The 23,859-nt window shown below is 39.2% G+C and overlaps 1 protein-coding gene across 2 annotated transcripts in view; it reads right to left on the bottom strand.

Annotated features, from left to right (window-relative positions):
* Positions 1 to 12,359: 12,359 nt before the first annotated feature.
* The window catches only part of ATXN10 (ataxin 10), a 105,110-nt gene continuing 93,610 nt past the window's right edge, over positions 12,360 to 23,859 (bottom strand). For both annotated transcript variants that reach the window (XM_037389445.1, XM_037389447.1), the window contains exon 11: positions 12,360 to 14,605. In XM_037389445.1, the coding sequence (XP_037245342.1) occupies positions 14,418 to 14,605 (188 nt within the window). In that variant the 3' untranslated portion in view covers positions 12,360 to 14,417. The remainder of the gene's footprint in view (positions 14,606 to 23,859) is intronic.

Below are 23,859 nucleotides of genomic sequence, written 5' to 3'. Positions count from 1 at the left end.
CCATTAGATTAAAAAAAAAACTTTTACAATAAACTTAATTTATATTTTTTAAGGGGTCCAGGATGTGGAGAGTATTGCCACCTAGCTATGAGATCCTAGCAGATGTTAATGCCGCCTCATAAAAAATGATTATGACATGCTACTTAAAAAAAAAAACAAGTAGTATTCCTCAGAAAATCGAACACAGCTAGAAGGGAAAAACTGTTATCCAGATGCAGGAAAGAAAAGCTGTTAAGAGTATCAAACTTCCAAGGGGACAAGTAAATATGAGTGCTGTGTACTCCAGTACATAAGATGATCTGCATCAGGGAGACATCACCTCACCAAGAATTAAAGGCTCAAAAATAGACACAACACCTGATTGAAAAACTATTTACAGACAATTAAATCTCTGTACCATCTGCACTATGACATTTTTTTTACTTATGTATGAAGTATAAGTGCAACATCTGATTGAATACTAGTGCAAGATAAGTAACAGTCAAAGCAGAGTGAAGAGCTCACTGAACGTTGCATATCAAGTAGCACGATGCAGGATCAACTTAAGAGATCAGAAAATTTTCAATACTTCTCAAGGAGGCAGAGAGTCATAGGATGAGATTCAGCTTGGTGGAGGCCCACTTTTAAGTATATAACTCCTTCCATTGATTTTGAGAAGGCTACCCAAATGCTTTAGTTCAGAAACATGCATTAAAAAACAAATAATCTGGGCAAATTAAGGCCTTGGTTAGGAATCCATCATTGGATGTGTTGAGCTTTCCAAACCAATGGCAAGTGTAACTCTTGGAGACCCACAATAATGTAAAGAGACCCCAGAGTTAGAGCAAGAATGACCTCACAGCCCCCGCTGGCTAGGACAAAACTAAGATTTAAAGCCTATCCCAGCATCCCATTGGAGAATTTTTCCTGAATTTTCAAAATGGTTTACAGGATACTTTCCATCCACCTTTTCTCCAGATGCAGTTCAGAAGAACCTGCCCACTCTTAGCACGAAAGGGTTCAGTCCCAAACCCCACAATGAGTCAAATGATCTGATTCAATGAGATGCACCATGTCATGATGTAATGCTCATCTCAGGGCCCATATGTAACCTACTCCATTTTTTGTTTTTTAAATATATATCCTATACTAGTTTTGCTAATTTCACACTAGTTTTTCAAACTAGGCCTTTCCCCCAGACCTCCCTCTATTTCACCCCCTCACTCCAATATGATTTTTCCCATTTTCAAGTAAGACTTAGAAATCTGCCCAATGGCAGGTGGGTGGAGGCGCTCCAGATACTATGTTTGTTGGTAGCCCAGCAGTTATTTGTGGTTGACTTTTTTTGGTTGCCCACAGTAATTTCCAGGGTGGTGTAAACAGACAGATGTGGGTTATTTTCTGCTATATAGATCACACCATAGAGAGATATCAAAGGGAAAAAACAAATCCATGAATAATGCACTAGTGGTAGCGTTTGAAGCTCTGAACTTTAAAGACTGACCCCTGAATTTATTGGTTTCATTGTTGGCTATGGACATTTAGGGTACCATACAGCTTTTGAAATCAAAACATCACTGAAAGGTTTACCAAATATTTAAAAGTTCATACAAAGTGGAAGTGGGCCCATGTACCGGCAAACTCAAAGCTGATCCCGCCCTGACAGCACTTCCTTAACCTTATACGCTAAAATTGTTCTTTCCTTCTTTTCCTCACTATCACACGTTGGTTTGCTTTTTCCTTCCATGAGGCATCTCCATGGCACACTGCTGCTGTAACACTGGCAAGCTAAAGGGAAGGGGGCTTTGAGGGTGTGCGTGACAAGGTAGGCCTTTTGCTGGGGTAGATTAGTAAAGCTCCACTGATCTCAGGCTAACTCGTATTAGCCAGGAAATTCTGCTCCATGTTCCCTTTTCCTTTTTTGTTTTTACTGGTACCATTATGCAAAAATGCCTTCTGCTGGGTGATTTCTGTGTGCCTCGTGTTCACACAAGAGACACATTGTGGCATTTTCCCCCTTGAGATCAACAAGCAGCACGATTAAAATCACGTTAACTCAACAGTGCAACTTGCTAATCATTCTTCCTCTGGAACTGCCGGCTAAAGCTTTTTTCATCATTTATTTTTTCAGGAGGATTTGTATATGTTTCTGTCAGTCTATTTCAGAGCACGGCAGGTTATGTAGGCGCTCTGGTTCATGGCTGGACATAGATTATTTTAAGCAGAAGGAAAAAGGAGTCTTGGTTTTAACGGCATTGCACTGTCATCTTGCGGTTGCAGTGCTCGGCTCCTGACCCGTATTTGGAAACGCCTTGAACAAGAGCTGGAACAAGAGCTGGACGTGAGCAGGAAGAAACAGCGACTGCCTCACTCCTGGGGCTTCGGTTTGTCTGGGGGCCTTCCTGCCACTCTTGCGACAACAAGGCACACTGACCTTGCTAACTGTTTCCACTTCAGTTCTTTCCATCTCCTTCCTTCCTGAGAGGAGAGCATGACCTCCCCCATAAAACCATCGTTATTTAGAAGACTTCATCTCCTCCAGACTTCCAGTACTTCTACTTTGACTGACTCAAAGACACGTTTTCAGGGCAGCGTTGTGTGCAGCCCTCCTTCCTGCCTGAGCTTTAAAAAGGGAATGTTCTACCACTGCCAGCTCCTGACTGGTTATACATCTGTTTCCACAACTGAGGCAGGGCACGCCAAACACCTTCTTGGCTTCATTCACTGTTTCCAACTTGCAAACAACAACCACTTTTGCCGCTTTTTTCTGGACTGCTCAAGATAACCAGTCTGGGATTCTCCTTGTAGACCCTTCCAATCAGCTCAAAAGAGCTAATTTCCTGAGCTTGCCTAAAACAGAAGAGAAAACCCTGAGCTAGGCTTCCCTTTGCCTCCAGTTGTGCTGTTCCCAGTTAGCGTGCTGCTCTGCCACCTGCCTCCTCGTACCCTCCTGCTGGCTAAAAAGAACCATATTCCAGAGACACACAAAATACATTCTGTCCCAGCAAAGTCTGACCTAATCAACTATCAGTGCATGACGAGAAATGATGAAATAGTAGTCAGCCTAACTAGTTACTCCAAAGTGTGCACCATGATGCTACCCGTAACCTAAACCACAGATTCCAAAAGCTGCAACCTTGTCGTCCTCCTCAAAAGGCAATATATCAATCTCCTGTTATGCAGATTCTTCCTTACCCTTTTACCAATACCAGGAATCAAAAGCTTAAAAATCCATGTTGTTTCTATTTGTGCTCTAGTTATTTCTCCGGTTAGAGAACAAAAACTTACAAGGTCACTATTGTTACCTTCCATTTTGGCTTTTGCATTTGTTTTTTTTTTTTTTTTTTAATTTTGTACTTGAATTGCCTACAGTTTAAAATGGTGTAAACCATGTTTACTTCAACTGGTTTTACATGTGAAAAAATGTCATGGTCTTGCAGATGGATTGCCACAGAAAAACATATGCATTGACCCAAAATCTTACTACCAGCAGAGGGATCCTCTGTGGGCTCTGGAACGCATTAATGCACCATTCAGAATACACACAAGGTTTATACTCCAAAACTCGCAAAATACAATATATTTATTGCAAGGTTCTTTTAAAATACCTTATAGCTGAAAAAAAAAAAAAAAAAAAGGTCAGAATTATCTATTTTATCCTCACACTTTCAAAATGAGTACATTTTGGTTTAGCTTCAGAAAAGAACAAAACTTCTTGCAGAGATAAAATATAAAAACACTTCAGAAAGAGGACTGCAAAATCATGGGGATACTGTGGAGACTTTTGGAACTGACAAGCTACCACTGGTGCAATTGCCGTTGTGAAAGGAATGGACTGAAATGTGAAGAATCTTATTTGTGGTAGATTTAGCAGAGATGTTAGGGGATTAATCCGACTGATAATGGGTGCGTGGGGAAGTCCAGGTACAGAGATGCCCCTGAACCCAGAAATCAACTGCAGAGGACAAAGCAAAACCAAACCAAAATGGGGACATGGCTCACAGCTTGATATTGTGGGAGCAGGAAAAGTTGCAGTCTCCCCAGAGGGAGAAAATCCACATGCACACACAATCCAGGCAGCGTCAAATCCCAGCTGCTGCAAGGCTCCAAGAGCAGGGTGCCTTGGCTCTGCTTCGGACAGACCACCTCTAACAGCAGAAGACAGCTTGATGGCTAATTCAGTCCTTCGCCTCACCTACCGATACTGCCAACAAGGCTGCTAATTAGTACTAACTGTGACGGTGGTTTCTGTGATGTGGACAGCTGTTTGTGAAAAGCTGGACTGAGACCACCAACTCACTTCAGACAGGCCACTAAACAGCTATCTGAGGGTAACCACTGGGTCGCTAGCAACTTGGGCTGGATTCAAACTAGTGACTTCGAGGTGAAAAGGCTCCGTATTCAATTACCAGTCCCCTGAGTCATCCCATCCACCCTCTATAGTTATTTTCAAAGTGCTTTAGTAAGCAATATCTGAGGACATTACATGTGTTCAAAATGCTAAAAATACACATCTAAAAGGGAAGAGAAAAGATCAGATCACCCAAAAGGATATTTTCTTTGCTGCTTAAAAAGAAAATAAAGGAAAAAAAGGGGAGGAAAAATCACGATTCCAACACTTTAAGCTTGGGAGGTTTTTTGTTTGGTTGTGGGTTTTTTTGGTTTTTTGTTTGTTTGTTTGTTTTTAATATATAAAAAGCCTTCCCCCACACCCATTTTGCCATACCAATTCATTTCTTGCAAATATCATTAGAATACTAAAGAAAAAGGGACTGTTTGGGGACACACACGCACACAAAATTCCTTTTACCTTTGTATTTTCTAAATAGCCAAATCAACAGTAGAAAGAAGGGAAAAGTACTTTAGGGTGGGGAGTGCCAGAAGGGTAGCAGGAACAAAAAAAAATGCTGAAAGATGGATTAAAAAAAGCCCCACATTGAAAACAAGTCCTAGGGATCCCACACAGGGCTTCTCAAACTTGCAGATTTGTTTTAAGAGCGACGCTGCCCTCTGGTACCCCAGGATATGGCATTTTCAATGCAGCTCCAGAGGCCACCAATCTATTTTTGTCACCTATCCTGCAATTTGACAACTCTCACCAGGGGCTCGGTTAAACAAGCCTCCAGTTTTTAAACAAAGTGGATTTTAATTGAGAAGCACCTGTGGTGAGAGTCTCTACTGGCATTATTAAAAAGCAAATTTATCACAGAGAATCATAGAGGCAGGGGGTGGGGGAAAGAGTGGGGAGGGGGAGTCCGTGCCTACGTCATACCTGCAACACAGTACCATTCCTTTCATAAAAGTCCCTTGAAGAAATGTGTAGGATTTGACTGCACCCCACGAAGAGTGTTTTTCCCAACAAGCTGTTCCCAGGGTGTTGAAAAGCTATCATTCATAAAAAATTATTGAGGGGGAAGGAGGTAGCAAAGGGGAGTTCAGAAGGCCAGGGACACCAGTGGAAACCACAGAATGAGACCCTCTATAAAGCACGCACCTGTTTATGGCCACCATAATAGCTTAACTAGAAAGCTTAAAGTTCCAAATTGTGGGGGGTGGGAGAAGGGGGGAAAGAGGGAAAGCATAATGGACGCTTGTTCTAATATCAAAATACACTTTAACCCATGGAGTGCAGGCTCACAATGGATGGCTGCAGTTCAGAATAAAGCACTGACAATGAAAAATGCACAGAATTGATGAGGACACCCTTCCGACACATCTTGGTATCATTAAATAGACAGGGGCTTGGGCCAAAGATTGGAGGTGCACCACTTTATAAAGTATATGGCTAAAGCCCCCTGTTTATTAAATAATACTTAATGTGGCCCAGAAAGCAGTTGAAAGTAGGTGCCAAGGTCTGTCTAAACGCAGCAATAAACAACTCCTGCAACCATAAGTTTACAAGGCAAGGAAAATAGAGTGAAATCACCCTGCAAAGACTTGGATGTTACACAAATGTTTAGAATGTCAAAGAATGTGCTGGAATTTTAATGACACTATTAGAAATCACCAAGGGATTATACCAACAGTGTTATGCACGCACTTTGCCCTCAGCGAGTGGTAAAAGTGATGTACTGAAGCCTGTTGGTCCAGCTGAAAAGACATTAAGCACGAGACTCCTCACAGGTATTGGTCAGTAAGGATTATTTTTTCCCTGGCAAGGACCTAGACATTTTCATCCATTACTCCCTTATAAAGTGGTTGACATTTTAGCCAAGACTTCTCAAAACATTTTGAGAAAACAAATCTTGAATTGAGGGAAACCACTGGCAGGGGGAATATACGTATCTCACAGGGAAGCTGGGTTTAAATCTTTTAAGTCTTCTGAGCAAGGCTGGAAGGCTGCCTTTGATGCAAAGTGCTCAGTCTTGTTGACAAACTAACCCTTCTGGCAGAACCTATCATGATGGGCTGTAAAAAGCAGAACAGGAGGGCTGGCCCAGAAATTTGGAGGGAAATATGGGGTAATACAAGACAGCTGTATGCTTCTTTTCATTAATATTGGTGGCCCAACATTTTCCCATTTGTTAGTGCACATGCAATGCTGCCTTTTTTTCTTTTTCCTTTGTTTGTGTAAAACAGCTTACTGAACCTCATTTTAAATCAAAAGTAGGAATAGTCTATGATGTGCCGAAGACAAGAAATGCATGATGCAGAATAAAAGTGGTAAGGAACTGACCAGAAATATCACCTGCTCTACATCCTACGTCACAATTTGTTTCTCTTTTTCTTTTAACATCACCCCCAAAATAACAAGCTATTTTGCCCTTCCAAAGGGCTTTGATCTGCAAGGGTTGCCTTAACTATTTTTCTTTTTTTTTTTTTTTTTTTTTAAACACAGACAGCTTAGACTGTTTAGATCTGTATTTCTAGGTCTAATCATTTTTAGTCAGTTTGTTCTATATATTCTTCCAGCATGTTCTACACCTCTTCCACTTTAATTCTTACATATAGCATTAACAGCTGAAAAAGTTCTGTAGCAAACGTAGGCAACTTCATCCACAGTTAATGAATAGGTAACCTGAAGCAGCTAATGGATTCTTCTCCACTCCACTTCCCAAAGAAACCCCACAAAAATTAAATACATTGCGAAGCCCAGTGCAACACACTGATCTTGTAACATAAGACCACAACTTCAGGCACTCCGGACAGAACAGGACAGGTTCTTACCACTCTTTCCACTGTTCTTCCTAGGCATTGCTCTATCCAAATGCAGTATCACTTCCTGCCATTTCCGGTAAACAAAATATTTTCAGGAATTACTGGCAAGAGATCATCACTTACCATTTAGCTAGTCAAGCTGTGAATTATATAAGTAATAAGCCACAAAAACGTCCTTTTGTCATGAATGCTTACTTCCCTATTTTTTCCCCAATTTGCTCATAGCAGTTTACCTTACAAAAGAAACAAAAAACGAGTTTCATGATTGGTTCAGTGAGAAATGTGTCGAACAACACATTACATGCTAATGCTCAGTGTTAAACTGATTTCTCATTAAAATTATTTAAATATATTTTAAAAAAGCAATACATAAAGCATTTATCACGAAAACCCAAGAAAATGCTTTTATAAGCATTCATTAAACAGCTCACAAAGGACAGATTTTAGGAAGCAATTGGCCCCCTGTACTCAGTACTGGGGAGTTCTGTGTTCAGTTTTGGGCCCTTCACTACAAGACAGACACTGCAGTGCTGGAGCACGTCCAAAGCAGGACAATAAGGTTGGTGAAGGATCTAGAGAACAAGCCTTATGAGGAGTGGCTGAGGGAACTGGGGTTGTTTAATGTGGAGAAAAGGAGGCTGAGTGAAGACCTTAATGATCTCTACCTGAAAAAAGTTGTAGTGATGTGGGTGATGGTCTCTTCTCCCAAGTTACAAGTGACAGGACAAGAGAAAACAGCCTCAAGTTGCACCAGAGGAGGTTTAGATTGGATATTAGGAAATACTTCTTCACCAAAAGGGTTGTCAGGTATTGGACCAGGCTGCCCGGGAAAATGGTTGAGTCACCATCCCTGGAGGTATTTAAAAGGCATGTAGCGGCACTTAGGGACATGGTTTAGTGGTGGACTGGGCAGTGCTGGGTTAACGACTGGACTTGATGATCTTAAAGGTCTTTTCCAATCTAAACGATTCTATGATTAAAATAACTTCCAGTAAACACAATTTCAAAATCCAAAATTCCCAGGCTAACACTTGAAAATTCCCTCTACACCCACAGCTGGGACTTAGTGTTTAAGATAGATTATGTAATCCATATTTGTTTCCTTATTACGGTGTTGTGAATACAACGTAATCAGGTATTTCTGAAAAAGAGGTCAACAGTAAAATAGTTATCATCACCAACATTTGCTATGCTTACGTTTTAGACCACTGTTAAGAGGCCTGTTCAGTTCACACACTTCAGATAAATTTTTCAGATATTTTCCTAAGGCAACATAGGTTTTGTGCCTACTTTGATCACATTTTCAAAACCCATTGAGAATAAAATATCTTAAGAACAACCCCACCAGAGAACAAATTAGAGATTGGACTGTTTGTCTTGTAACAAATACTGACTATGAACATATGTCAAAAAGTGTGAAGGTACTGAGAACTCTTGAATTATTACAAAACACCCTAGCAAAACTAAAGATATTGCATAACAACTCCACAAATGGACAGACAGGAATGACAAAGTGAATATTCAAACAGAAAACCCTTTGGTGCACTTGTGTCTTTAAACTTATGTTTGCTTGTACTCAAAAATGATAGGAAACTTCTAGTTTTAGTATAAATGTGTTACGGATGTCACTTGAAGTTTAAGCAAGACCAAGTAGAAATTACAGTGCATCTTATTAACAGAGCTTTTGTGATGTCCCTGCATCACTGTTGGTGAGGCATTAGCTCTGGACTTCCATCTGTCTTTACCTCCAGCTGCTTTTTCCTTCCCTATAACAAGATATGAAAAATCAGAATGCTCCAATTTGATTATATATTTTCTGGTTTTGATTAAAATATTTTAACTACTTCAGTATTTTTTCAATTACATGCTAGTTTTAGAGTAAGCTGTCAGGCTGGACAATATACTGAGGCAGACAGTAGAGTATCCTTGATTCTGATAAGCAACTAAAAGCAGTACAGAGCCAATCATCCTGGGAATAAAACTGGGGTGAAAGTAGACATTGCTTTGATCTTAGTCTGGAGAGGGGAGGCTCTTCCTAAAGAATAACTTTTGGGCAGCAAAATTCTGCAACGGTCAGAGCCTAGGAGGAATGATGCAAAATAATCACACTTCATTTGTTTTATAAATGGACTGATAAAAATGTTCTCCATCTTCCAGTAGTCCTCTCTTGGACCTGAACTACCCCCTCTTTCACCCTCTGAGATCCATTTTTATTTATTGTTGCCTTCTCCAGTCTAAGCAGCTCCTAACTCCACATTAGATGGACACCACCATGCAGCTCTCAGGGAAGTGCAGAGAATCTCTCAGCTCTTGATTTCTTTTACCAGCACCACACTAGCGAGGAGAAATAGCTGTTGAAAACACCCTGTACAGACCCTGGATTCATGACTGGAACAAAGACAATGCAAAAGCAAATTTAGTAGCTCAGCTCTCACAAGTCTCTACTTACAATGCAAAAACTAAGGACTTCCAGAGTTTACAACAAGGCCAGATTTGGACTAGATTATGATAAAGAAATGTGCATAACCCTCATTTATATTGTGAATTAAAAAAAACAACAACCAACCAACATTTTAAGGATACTATTAAACTGTACAAAAACCAATGGCAGTTCCTCATCCTCAAGTTACTGGATTTTGTCAGAAATCACTGTGAGAGAAAGCTCCTGTAAAGAAACCAATTAAGCCTAAAGCAGCATAGAAAAATTCCACTTGAATGGTTACAATTTGGCCAAGCTACACACAACCAGAGCTGGATCTTAATATGAAAATCATCATTTAACCCTGAACAGAGACACTGCTAACAGGTCTGCCCATGAACAACGAAGACCTAATTATCTTCCCCATGTAACAAGGTAAGGAATACTTGTCTTCAAGCAGACTTTGAAAACAGCACCGTCATGGTTTAAAGCTGGCTGGCAACCAAGCACCACGCAGCCACTTGCTCACCCCCCTCACCCAGAGGGATGGGGAGGAGAATTGGAAAGGAATGTAAAACTTGAGGGTTGAGATAAGAACAATTTAATAGGGAAAGCAAAAGCCACATGCACAAGCAAAACAAAGCAAGGAAATTCATTCACTACTTTCCACCGGCAGGCTGGTGTTCGGCTATCTCCAGGAAAGCTGGGCTCCATCACATGTAATGGTTACTTCGGAAGACAAATGTTGTAATGTCAAATGTCCCCCCCTTCCTTCTTCTTCCTCCAGCTTATATACTCAGCATGATGTCATATGGTATGGAATAGCCCTTTGGCTAGTTCAGGTCACCTGTCCTGGCGGTGTCCCCTCCCAGTTCCTTGTGCCCCTCCAGCCTTCTCGCTGGCAGGGCCCAAGGAACCGAAAAGTCCTTGATTTAGTATAAAAATCACCCAGCAACAATTAAAACCATCAGCGTGGTTATCAACATTGTTCTTACATCAGAGCCAAAACACAGCACCGCACCAGCTACCAAGAAGAAAGTTCACTCCATCCCAGCTGAAACCAGGACACGCATGCACGGTATTGCCCAGCTGTGGCCTCAACATCCTGCAGAGAAACTCCAAAGGCAATCAAGGAGAACACTGGCAATAAAACCATGAAATTGCTTTCGGCGGGAGGCGCCCGGCGGGCTCGCAGCGCTCTGCCCCCGCGGGGCCACGGGCACCTCGTCAGCACCTTGGACAGTGCCGCGGCCGCCACCGCCGCCGCCACCGCCGCCGCCACCGCCGCGGCACGCTGCCCGCCCCGGGCCCGCCACCCCGCCTTGCACCTCGCCTTGCACCTCCGCGGGTGCATCTTGCATGAGAAAGTCCTTGGGATTTCAAGGAGGAAGTGAAAAGGCAAGGGAAAACGCGGTCTTCCACACAACACACAAATTCCACCCCCTACCCCCCCCCCGCCCTACACTTAATACGAAGAAGTTCTACTTGGAGCACTGTAAGACAACAGCAAACTCTCAGCCAACATAGAGCCACGATACGGATCGGGCTGGGCAAGATCTAAGGTCATTTTGGGTACAGCCTCATATTTTTTACTACTTTCTCATTTGCAAATAAAGGTAAGGTTTTTTTCAGAGTCTCACTATGCAAGCACACTGACTTCAAAATATAAAACCAACTACTATATAAAAATTGTGGCGATGGCATTAACTCCCTAGGATTTTATATTTTGATTTTACATTTAAAACTGTATTTTAGAAGTGCTTTAAGCAAAATAAAACTGAATTATTAGAAGCAGCAAAAATTCAGAGCTTTGCAAACATTTAAGCCTATTTCTCACAATTGGCAAGAAAGCTCTTTGAAAATCTATCCACTTACGACAAAAAAACAACTCCCTATTCCCTTTTAATAAAAAATAGACCTTAAAAAAAAAAAAAAAAAAAAGACCTGATCACTATTGTTTGAAAGCACTCGAAAGCAATAAGATGGTCACAAGACTTGATCTGACTGTTCTGCCCCTTTACAAACTCAATAAAGCTTGCTTTTTATGACTGATTGCTGTGCTGTATTAATCCCCTAGCATATAAAACAAGCCTATTGGAGACTGGGACTCCACTGGGGGAGGACAGGGAAGCTGTTGTGTTCTGAGAATTAATCCATCTAGGAAAATCAAAAGCCAGCCACTCACAATACAGTAATCAGCATGTTCTCCACTGTGAAAGCCCTACATTTCCCATTTAGAAAACACAACTATTACTCCAAGATGTACCGAAACACACAAAACCCTTTCATTTATTTGTGTTTGTTATTGATTCGGTTTATATTTATGTGTTTGTGCCTATTCCATCGGTGGGTATACAACCATCATCAAGTTAAAAAAAAAAACACCAACAAAAAACCACAACAAAACAACAACCCTGTCTATTCCCAAATGCTTAAAAGGAAAAAGGGACTCCCACTGCTTTTTCCACAACCAAAGTTCTTTCTGGATTTGCTTTGTGAACAGGACTTTAACTCTTTATTACCCTAAATAAAAGAAAATTCTTTGCATTTTTTTTCCTTACACAGAAAATTAATTTTCTGTTCAGGATAATTATACAATTTTTTCTCACTTTATTAAATGATCTAACATGAGCTTCCTAAGTAGTGGTGCTAAAATAAGTATGTTTGAAGTTTTATAAGTACTCAATTGAAAACAACTTCATTTCTAGGTGCTATTATATTTGATGGTCCTTTGTTAGAAAAGTTTAATTCTCTCCTTTTAAAGTTGAATGATGCAGCCTTCTGAATTAAACTTAAGAGCAGCTTCTTTTTTTTTTTTTTTTTTTTTTTTTTGCCATTTAGGTGCTAGACATATGAATTTTCTGTTGTATTAAGAAGATTAAAAAACCCCAAACAAAACCAGCTGTAAATCTTACGTGACCCAGTAATTAAACTGCCAGATGAATTCTGGCCTAAACACCAGAATTAAGGCTTATAGAAATCATTGAGAAACTACAATCTCATTGACGATGTTCTCAAGAAGAACCAAAACCATATATCCTTTTTCATTCAGCTAGCAAAAGATACCTACCTGTATAAGAAATTACTTTATAAACCAGCACTTAAACACAACAGCTTTTAATATCCACTGAAATGTTCTTATCAAATTATTTTTAAAAGCACTTTGCTTATATTCATATTTATTCTTTGTTAAAACAAAGAACACTTTCTCCCCCATTTGTTTTGAAAGATATCACTAAACCCAACAAATCTTACAGTCTTTGTTCCTATTGTCATTATCCTGTTATATATATCCTTTACTTAATAAACCACTGAAGTCAACAGTTTTGTGTCATTGCCTTTAAAACCAACAGGTGACTAAAATCCCACTAGGTCAATTCAATTGTCCCACCTGGTCTGCATGGCAGACACTGAAATCTTATGGTTAACCTGAAAAGGTAATAGTAGGCTGGCTATAGTCACAATCATTTTTAAGTATTACTGTGTATTTCTCATAGTTCAAAGCATCATGGGTTTGTTGTTGGTTTTTTTTTTTTTTCTTTCTCCCTCCCCTCCCTCCATTTTTAATCAAAAAATCAATTGGAGGTGCAACAGCTGATGTACATGGCTGAATGTCTGTTACATGTACGTGTAGTTTTAGGACATAAACTTGCCTTTCCATTTAAGAATGGGATTAAATGACAACACCACGGACAATTTAACTTTTCTGGGACCTTCCTGTTACACACAGCTGAAGATAACCTAATGACAGCAGTGATACACAAGCACTAATAATAAAACTTTAAATCTTGTTTTCCTCATGCATGGAGGATCACATTTCTCAGCTACTAGGGGAAAGCTATGGCACACACAGAGTTAACCATGCCTCCCCACCCTTTCTTCACCCCCCTTCTCCCCCCCATCTCATTCATGCCACATTCCACAGTGGCAGGGTCCAACAACAGTATAGGAGGGTACCCAAAATGAAGAGGCAGGGCCTTCCATTCTTCTGCCTCTCTTGAATTAATTAACTGGAAATGAGTTTTGTCAATGTTTTGGAAAGGCAGAGGGGTGAAAAGAAACTGCTAGAATTAATCACAGTGAGAAACTACCTCTTCAGCAGTCTGCCAGGGTTCAGAAAACCCATGAAGAGTGCAAAATAAAAGGAAAGTGGGCTGACTTACCATCCAAAGGAACAAATAAAATTCAAACAAACACCCAAGTCTCCAAAACAGAGACATGCCCCAGTGCAAAGGAATGTAGCATCTGTTGCCACAACAGCTTCAGCTTTGCTTTTAATATACTTGTCATGAAGACTGAAAGGTAGCAAGGTAGAAAAGACAATTTAGTAATAATTTAAATACACAGAAGGCATGCCACATTTAATTCACTGAATATTTATGTACATGCAGTGTTCCGCTGATCCTTATGTAAGTAGAGATATTTGAGCACCATGATTGAAAATGAGTAACTTTCATTGTTTAGCCCTGACTCAGCACAGATCTTTTAAATGGAGAAAGCAGAGTGCAAGGCAGTTATTTCTTTGTTGAGTTTTTAATGACAGTTATCTCCAGGTTCAGCAATGGAAATTACAACCCAATACTGCACGCATGACATCTTTCTATTAATGAAATAAGTAATGAAATGTAAACCATCTGAAAAGATCTTTTTCCATAGATTAATTTACCTAGGTATTTAGAAAATATATAGGTGTCCTTTTGTTTACAAGAGTGAGGCAGAAGTATCACTCAGCAGTTTTTCTGAAAACGAACATAACACTTCCAGCAGACTGGAACTGAAGAAATCTTGATTGCCCAGGCAGGGGTAAATATTTTAAAAGAGAAATCCTCCTTTCATGATTTGACTGTTCTTAATTTTTTGTTCATGACGGCTTTTTCCTGGCAGATCTCAGAATTAACTTGTCATCTCGTTTCTCTATCTCCAAACCCATCCTCTCAAGGGCAGAATTGTCAGCCAGCCCCTTCTCCTCCATCTGCGCAATAAGCTCTTGGTTTCTCTCATTCTGTTCAGTGAGATTTCGGATAGCATATACTGCCCACTGGTTCACAACTGTTGGACAAAGTTAAGGATCACGTATTTATTTAAAGACAAAACAATGCTTATTTTAATTATTTACTGCATTCTCCCTCCCCAGTTCTTCAAACCCAGAAAAACAGTGGAAATCAAGGGTTTGAAAAAGACATTTAGAGGCAATAACTCTGAACCTGAAAATACTTGCATATGAGGTAATTTAAATTTAAATGACATATGGCCACTAACTTCAGGCAAATTTAGTAGGTTATATCTAGAATTAGAAAAACCCCACAAATACAATCGAAAGGCAGGAATTAAAAGGATGTATTGTTTTAAATTGAAATTGCAGTTAACTGAAATGTTCCAGTGATTTTCCTACTGACAAAAAGTCAGTCACTGTGTTACGATCTGAACACTTGGACACTACGCTTCCAAGACCTGGCAAACAAAAGGAGCTGTAAATCTGGTACAAGAAAGAAGACAACTATTATTTTCACTGTAAAAGTTGAAGAAATGTAGAAAAACACATCTTATGCAGGTTAACAACTGAAAATAGCACAAGTAATATGGGAGACACTTAAAAATACTTCTAGTATTATCTAAATGTGATTCGTTGTGCCTGGTGGTTTTACAAACTCGCAAACAGAACAGACACTAAGATCATCAGTAGGTAGCTCCTGCTCATGTTTAAATGGGCACAAGCTGCAACTCATTCACCTTCTAAGGTGGTCCCTTGAGGCCAGGATTGAGGCACATGTCAGGGCCACAGACAAACGATTTAAATTCCCAGGATTATCAGTCAAGCATCTTCCAAGTGAACTACAGTGTTCATTTTATGAAGTGTCAGAGATGTTAGTCCCAATTCTGCAGCTGAAAAGCTATGTTACGATATAATCTTTCACAAGTTACCCATATGGGAGGCAAGCCATTCTGAATCACACAGAAGTGGTTTGCCTGCAGGGCACCAATTATTTACTACATGTAGCTTCACATCCAGTAGAGGAATATGCATAATTTACTCATGTCCTTGACGTCTTTAGAGTTGGACAGTGTCTAAGCACAGAGATAAGTTAGTATTCTTATGGGCATTTGCCAGGGGGTGACTGGAGGGGAAAATTTCTCCCTTCAGGAAGATGGGAACTTCAGCCAAAATAATAAAAAGCAGGAACTGGACCTTCTGACACAACTTATCACGACAGCATTTAGAAAATCCAGTACCCCTGCATGCACATTCTCACAGTGGCAATCTTGCCATTTTCTCTGTGCACCTTGCACCGACTGTTGTGCCTACCTTATCACCACCTCTGACTACCCTTCAGGCTTATACAGTTTCAGCAGAAGCAGTCTTTCATGCTGGCTTGTTGGATGCACCAGGCAACATGGATGAACAACAGCAGGTAGCAGAAGCAGCTTTCTTAATGCAAGACCAGGGCCTGCCTTCACAAGCTCACATTTTAAGAGAGGGGAACTGACAAACAGAGTGCAAGAGACTGGGGGGGGGGGGGGGGGGGGGGGGAAAAAAGCGCAGCTTATGACCATACCTAACCACAGCACTACTTAGATGCCAAAACAGAATACAGAAGGGACTAAAATAAAAAGCACATGAGGAATCCTCAACAGAGAGGGAAGGGTTTAAATGAAGAGTAGCTTGGACAAACATCACAGAAAACACACATGCTAGGGAACAATCCTGCATTGGCATGCATCAGTGAAACAACCCCCTCCCTGCTTTTTAATAGTAGTTTACATTTATTTTCACATTCAAGCAGTCCAAAACTGAAAAATCAAAAATAGCAAAGCAGTAACAACTATAGCACTTTTTTTCTGACAGCGTTCTTCAGACTTTGTCAGGAAACCTGCTGCACACCTCCCTCATATAAAAAATTCTGGCATGAGGTCATGACACGAGAGAAATTCAGAAGAAAAAATAAAATCATGTATCACAACAAAGCCTTAATAGGCGAACATGACAGAATATCAATGTATTCTCTTCTGCCAGTGCATCATTACTGTAGTTAAATGAAAAGACAAGTGCCAAGCTACATTTAAGTTACATAAACTGAATACTTCCACTGATGATTACATTTAAGTATATAAAACAACAATAAAATACCAAATAAATAAAATCATATATGAGCAGAATTTCACTCATCAGCTCCAACAGCAAGAATAAATTTCAGCATAGTAAAATATGCAAGCTGATGAATGCAGAGGAACAAAAGCTGATACCTAGCAGGTCTTTTTGAGGTTTAATTCAGAGCATTTCACGAGTGCCAGAAAGTAACATGAAGTTCTCCCAATGGACTGTGAGAAACATGCTACCACCCTCCCTGGCTCTGCTCCTGGAACGAGTAGCAGATTTCTCTTGTGTTTCTAAAATACAGCTCTGCATGAAATACAGCACTTGCATAAAAGAATACCTTTGAAAAGAATAAAAGTGATTTTCAAAGAGTGACAGTTCTCAATCATCCGAAGTGCCACACAGAGAAAAAAGTACTCTCTAGAATATTTTTTTTGTGTATTAGCCTTGGGAATAATCCTGTTACCATCATCTTTATGTCCTTCAACACAAAACAACTGCTAAACCCCACAGCAAATGATGTTTTCCTATTATCATATCCATTCATGCTTACATAATATCTAAGACATCCCCATTATCTTATGAACTCTATCATCATTATGGCATTTGTCATTACTGACTACTGTAGCTGAAGCTGCAAAATGGTTTCAATAACATTTTCAGTCATTCAAAAACCCTTTTCTGTATGTAGGTTTTCCATTGTAAATTCAGTCATGAATATGCATGATTTCCCTTGTTCGCATGCTGTGTGAGGCTAAGACCTTTGGATGGCTGTGTGTAGACCTAGACAGACTTAAGTGTCAGCAGAGATTAAAGCTAGTCCCCAGCTAATATTCACATTACCCTCTTGCTCCTCTCTCCAAAGACAGAGACACAGAGAGAAAATTAAACATATTCTAGAGTCTCTAATCCTACCAACACTTTAAGCACTTTATTGTATGCTCAGCTTTAGAAAGAGAGCTTCTAAAGTTTCCATAGTTACTACAAAATAAGAGCATGAGCCTGTTTGTTGTGAAACTGCATAAAAGAAAAGAAATGCAGCAAGCATAGTAGATCTGATTGCGTAGACTTGTCCAGATTTTTCCAACAGGACATACTGCATTCTCAAATTAATATTACAGACAAGTGTAGATTACAATATCTCTGCCACAGTGCAGAGGGCACACAAAAGAAAGATTATTTTTTTTTATTATTTTGCAGAAGCTTCATTACCAGACTACCTGGGTTTAGGGAATGAAAGCAAACATTTGTACACCTTTAGAGCAACTCTTCAAAATCCTTCAGCACTGTATGCTATGGGATTCCTGTATTACTTTGATTTACACAAACAATAACAAAACTGAATCAACTTGCCTGGTGTTCCATACTTGTGTAACACTTTCATACAGCAATTTAAAATTTATCATCTACACTCCTCTAGGTCGTAACTTCAATTGTCAGGGAGGGGGGAATACAGGAAAAAAGGAAGAGAGGTGGAGAAAATGTGCTAGCAATCTGCCCTAAAGGATGAAAAATTTTACTATCTGAAATCAAGATAAACCATGAATTTTATGCCACTAAATCCTGTGGAAATTTTGCCATTGACTGCAAAGGGAAGTTTTCACAATTCTCGTTTCTTTTCACATGGATTCTACTACAAGAGGTTGCCAGAGTCAACGCTAGCAATAGCACAGTGACTGTTTTGTAAATTTAGTGGTGTGTGAAAACACAACTGCAAACTGTCAGGAGCCACTAACCAATATCCTATTGTGATGCATTATTGGAGAGGAGGACTTACAAACCATTTCCCAAAGAGAGTACTCCAGCTTTTCATTCTCATATCAGGGGGTCCAATTTGGACTAAATGTTACTGGCAAGTCTATTGCAGCCATCAGGACCTCTATAAGTTGTTCTATAAAATGATGTGGATTCTACGGATGAAAGATAGTAGACATAACTATTAATGAGGTTTGAATCTGATGAGGTAGACATACAGCAATGCATAAGTAAACTGGAAACTATGTTGCTTGAAAAAGGCATGTAGTAAGTGTTAAAAGTTAAGTATTATCATTAACTAGTATAGGATACTGAAGAGTGGTGACAAGGAGAATGAAATACATACATCTGTTTTCTTAAGTCCCCTTGATAGTTATTAATACTGAGCCATTTCTAAATATAACATCCTTGATGGAGAGTTTGATTTATTACATAGTGTAGATACTTTTTTTTCTTTTAGTTAAGACCATTTCCTGCACTACAGTTGGTTTTCAATGGTTAAATGATTACTTAGGAAACTTTCTTCCTTAAGAGTATTTGGCATAATGAGAAAGACAGGATATCCTTTGCCCAATTCCAGTACCTCATTTAAATCAGATTTTTGACTATTTAAATATTGACCATATTTTAACCAAATACAGAAAGATACAAAACCTTATCAAGAAAGACAACCCACACTGGTTGGAACCCTACTCAATCCAGCTGTTTATGCAACACCTAAAGCCACCCAACTTCTCTAGGAGCTCTTCCGGAACAAGTCTATAGGGCTAAAAACTAGATAATGAAAATACATTTCTTGTTAATTATACTTCTTTCTGGTCTTCAACAAGTAATCCAATTGCCACTAGCACTTCTGCAGATAGGAATGAAATACTGAAGTGTCATGTTAGATGAATCACTTCCACTTACAGATCTGACTGGACCACACTGAAAAGACATAAACTATTTCCCCTTCAAGTCTTTCAGTCCTTTTAAGTACTTTTCTTTCACAGCAACTTGAAGATAATTCTTCTCACCATTAAAAGAGGTCTCTAGGCAGCTACCACAACTGTTAATCAGAGTTTGGATCAATGTGCTGTGATTGACTACACGTAGTAGAAAGTCAGGATTTTCGTCCCTCACGGTCAGCCAGATTGCTTACACAGTTCTCTAAGTTTCTTCCTCTTGGGGGTTGTAGTAGCTTTATGAAGCCCTAGAAGCTGTTTAGGATGATAGCAATTCCTTACAACTTTTTACCTTTTCAGGGTAACTTTTACTTGTGCTTAATATTAATACATTGCTAAAAAAAAGTAAATTACAGAAAATGTAAAGAACTAAAAGTTTTATCTTAATCTATTTACTTATTCTAAAGAAGTTCATTCATGGGTTTAGAATTAATGCCTGGACTTTATTTATACCTGATATTAACTTATCAGCATTAGAAAACTTCAGGAATTCAGCCTATACAAACCTCAGATACTTTGCCTAGAAGTTAGAATAAAAACGTTTAGAATATTTTAGTTGCCTGCATTTTTATTTATTCCACAGCAGTTATTATCACTTATGATCGCAGTCACCACATTCTGGGTTTAGGAGCTAGAAACAGGCAGCACTGTATCAGCTGGGAACGACCTTCCTTCCTTCCCCTGCTTGACCTGGGCCTTGCAGAGCAGACGGCACAATGCACCTAACCCTAGAAGCCTGCAAGGTGGAGAGGTACCGTTGGATGCTGGAAGAGGCATTTATTCCTGATCGCATTTTTTAGGGCTAAGATTTGTAAGAGTGGGGAACCTAAAAAGCAAAGGTTCATTTCTGCTACAGGTAACTCTCCACTGGTCCAAGGGATGAGTTGGAGGGTTGGACCACTCACGGCCAACAAGCTGCAGTCTCCACCACTACGTGGCAGCAAAGCTTCACTGGACATGCACGAAATCCGCTGCCTGCAGCCAGCCCTTTCCTGCTCCTTACTGGGACAGGAAGCCCAGGGTGGGCTGCTGATGCTTACTGCAAGCACTCCCCATACAAACTGGCTTCCACAAAATAGTTTGGTAAAGACAGAAACCCTATCCCCAAAAACCTGAGCTGGGGTTTCCAGCTCGAATTCCACTCTGTACAAGAACACTGCTTTGCCAGAGAAAGATCTCAAACGATACCATCTCAGAACAGACAAATGGGATCAAAACAGTTTCAACACCAAGGCAACGTTCTCTGTAATTCACAGCCTATTGAAACATCCATAGCAGAAAAAAGTTGTACATTAAATAATATTTTCCAGTTCCTAAGCCTCCACTAACCTCCCACACCAGCAGTTATCTCTTCCTCTAGCAAATACCACCTTTCTGGTTACCTGTATTTGTATCAGTTTCTTGATATTCTAGCCATCATCTATAATGATGAACCCATTTCCTGAAGTGTGCCTTGTGGGATACAGGTTTCTTTCAAATGGGACTGATATCTTCTGTATAATCAACAGACAGGCATGTTATAGCTCAGCTATAAGTTTCAGTGAAAATTCACATATTTTAAGTATCTATGGCCAAGAAATATACTTTAAGACCAGAATGGATGATTCTACCTCTTTTGCCCAACATTTCTGCACACAACACAGACGACCAAAGGTCAGCCATTCTTGAAATTGAGCTTGTCAATTCTGTTTCATGTACAAGATATTTTCATGCCTCCTTCTGAAAGACATCCAATGTTGATGAGGAGATTTCACTGTGTCCCTAAATAAATTGTTCCAGTGGGTAAGAATCTCATTCATTACAATCTGTGATCTAGCTCCGATTTAGATTTGTTTAGAATTGTTTTGAAACACTGACTTTCACTGTAGATTAAAAAAAAAATAATTCACAGGTCATAATCAAGGTATTCGGTAAGCACCTTTTGCATCAACTAAAGAGAGAAACCAATGGAGATATTCCAAGCTTTGCATAGTTCTTGTACCTCTTCCCTCCATTTGTATTTTCCAGCATCCCTTTTGAAGTATAGGCACCAGAGCTGATGTTACAAATTCTGCCAAAATTTGCTATAAGGCTGATTGCAGGTGCAACACAGTTGCCTTCTCCTTCTGGCTATTAGTAATTCAGAAAAAATGAAAAACAAAAGCTCATAATACTCAGTTGCTCTCTCACTCCTAGCTATAGCCCCACAAGTAAGGTCCACGTTCTCCAAGTCATTTAGAGAAACATTTTCAGCAGTGTCCAGTTCTGACATCCAGAGCCAAATTATGAGGCTCACTCTTAGTTCTTAGCTCATTTCTTAGGCTTGACTGTATTTAACTACATACTCCACTGATGTCCACCTAAATGGTATCCAATGTTCATCAAAGTGCTGTTTACTACTTCAGCAATTTGGGTTACTAAGACATTTCTTACCTAAAGCAATGTGGGGATTTTTCTCCCCAGATCACCAGTATTTCAAGGTTAACAGACCACACAAGACATCATTGAACAGTATTACATGCCCAGATTGCTATTAGTCTTTAACGCCTGCCAGTTAAACAACATTTAATCCATATTCTATGTGCCTCCTTTCACGCTCTGTGGGACTTAAAAGTACAGTGCCAACACACCTTAGTATACTATGAAACCAAACAAAATTTCACTCAGGTACTTCAGAGCTACAAAAGCCGTAGTACATGTTCAGCTATGTCAGGCTATTTTTATTATAATGCCTCATATGCCAAAACTTACAGAACTTAAAAAAAAAAAAAGCGCCATAACCTGTAGTTTGTTTCACTTTTTCCTATACTCAGACCTGTAAAATTAGCTAAAAACCATCAATATGACACATTCATTTTTGCTGCTTAGGCTGCCAATTTTTTTTTTTAAGTTGTGACTTACATTTTTAATAGAAACCCGTAATTTATAAGTAGCTATAAATCATCTGGTTCTAAAACAGAAAGAATGACACTTTTGATCAATCTCAAGCTAACTGCTCCACAGTTACAATATTCTGTTCTTACACTGCCTTCTATTACACTAATCCCCTTTTAAGAATTCATGACAAATAAATCTGTTATTATCTATAAGAGGTACCAGAGAGTTAGCAGGTTGTTACATTAAAAAGAAAAAGCTTCAATTGCTGTGACCTAGCTGTTAAAAATGCTTTAGCTTATCTTCTTTTTCCAGGTACAGAAAAAAATGCAAAATTCCATTAAGTTGAAACTTGTATATCAAATTACTATTAAAACCTACCGCAAACATAGAGATGTAAAGCACTACAGCATAAAGCGATGGCAACTGTGTTCACAAGCTAATTAAATATCATGCAGACTCCAATAATTTTAAATTTCCTTGGAAATGTAAAGAAAAAAAGTGTCACCTATACAGAGAAATATATTCAAGTGCATTTACATGCATACATATTAGAAATAAAGAGCTTTAAAATGCTTTAAAATGGAAATCATAGAAGTCAAATAAAACTCTCAAAAATTTGGCACTAGACTTAAAAGCTCAACCTAGTTAATACCCGAGATGTGGTCAAGCTAATTATAATTTATCACTCTAAGGTAGATGACAAGATAAACTGAATCACAACCTGAACAGAAGCTCTTTTTCTATTTATAATCTCTAGAGACTATTCATGTAGATTCTATAAGGATCTGTGAGCCAGTTTCTCTTTCAGCATTGTACTTGAGCATTTCATTGATTCAAGGTCTCTAAACAATTTATGTGGCATAACTCTCACCCCTGCTGCTTTTAGTAATTTCAAACATCACTTTATGACAAATAATCAAAACAATGAAGGTAAATGAAACTCCAGCTCCATTCTCATAGACACCAAATGATGTTCAGTGTGCATCCAAAAATAACAATGGTTAAATAAATGGGTGTTTTGAAAGATGCAACTAAATTATAACCAACTAAGGTTTTTCTCCCATGTTTTGCAAAATAGCCATTAGCCACAATTATATCTGCTACAATTTCAGGAAATGGTTGCATCTCCTTGAAGGAAACTCAGAACACCAAGAGACAAGAACAAATCAACAAGGTCAGTGGAATGGGCTGCAAATGTATCCTTAGTGAGAAAGGAAAGGTTATGTTTTGGAAACCATTACAGAAATAGAAAGAACAAAGTGTAAAGACAGATCTGGGAAAGTCAGGGAAAATGATTTAGGGATCAGAAAAGAGCTACATAAGACAATGCATTTGCCAGCTGAAATTACAGATTGTTTTAATAATAATGAAACAGGACAAAAGAAAAATGTCAGAAAAAAGATATTATGCAAAGCACTGACCATATGACATATGAATATAAGAATACAAGAAACAATGTCAAGAAGACAGACTGAAATATGATAAGGCAGTTGCAGAAGGCATTCCATTCTCAACAATATTTCTGAACCACTCCTAGCTTTATTTAAAAAAACAAAAACCTTTGTGTCTCAAATTTCTAGTGCTCTGTCTCAGCCCAGAGGGGAATTTTTCAAAGGAAAGTCTACACAAAAATCAAGAAAGCTGTTTGAGCTATA

This window comes from Falco rusticolus, chromosome 5, assembly GCF_015220075.1.
Source record: "Falco rusticolus isolate bFalRus1 chromosome 5, bFalRus1.pri, whole genome shotgun sequence".
Lineage (NCBI taxonomy): Eukaryota > Metazoa > Chordata > Aves > Falconiformes > Falconidae > Falco > Falco rusticolus.
The sequence above is the reverse complement of the archived record's forward strand: the minus strand, read 5'-3'. Positions and strand labels throughout refer to the sequence as shown.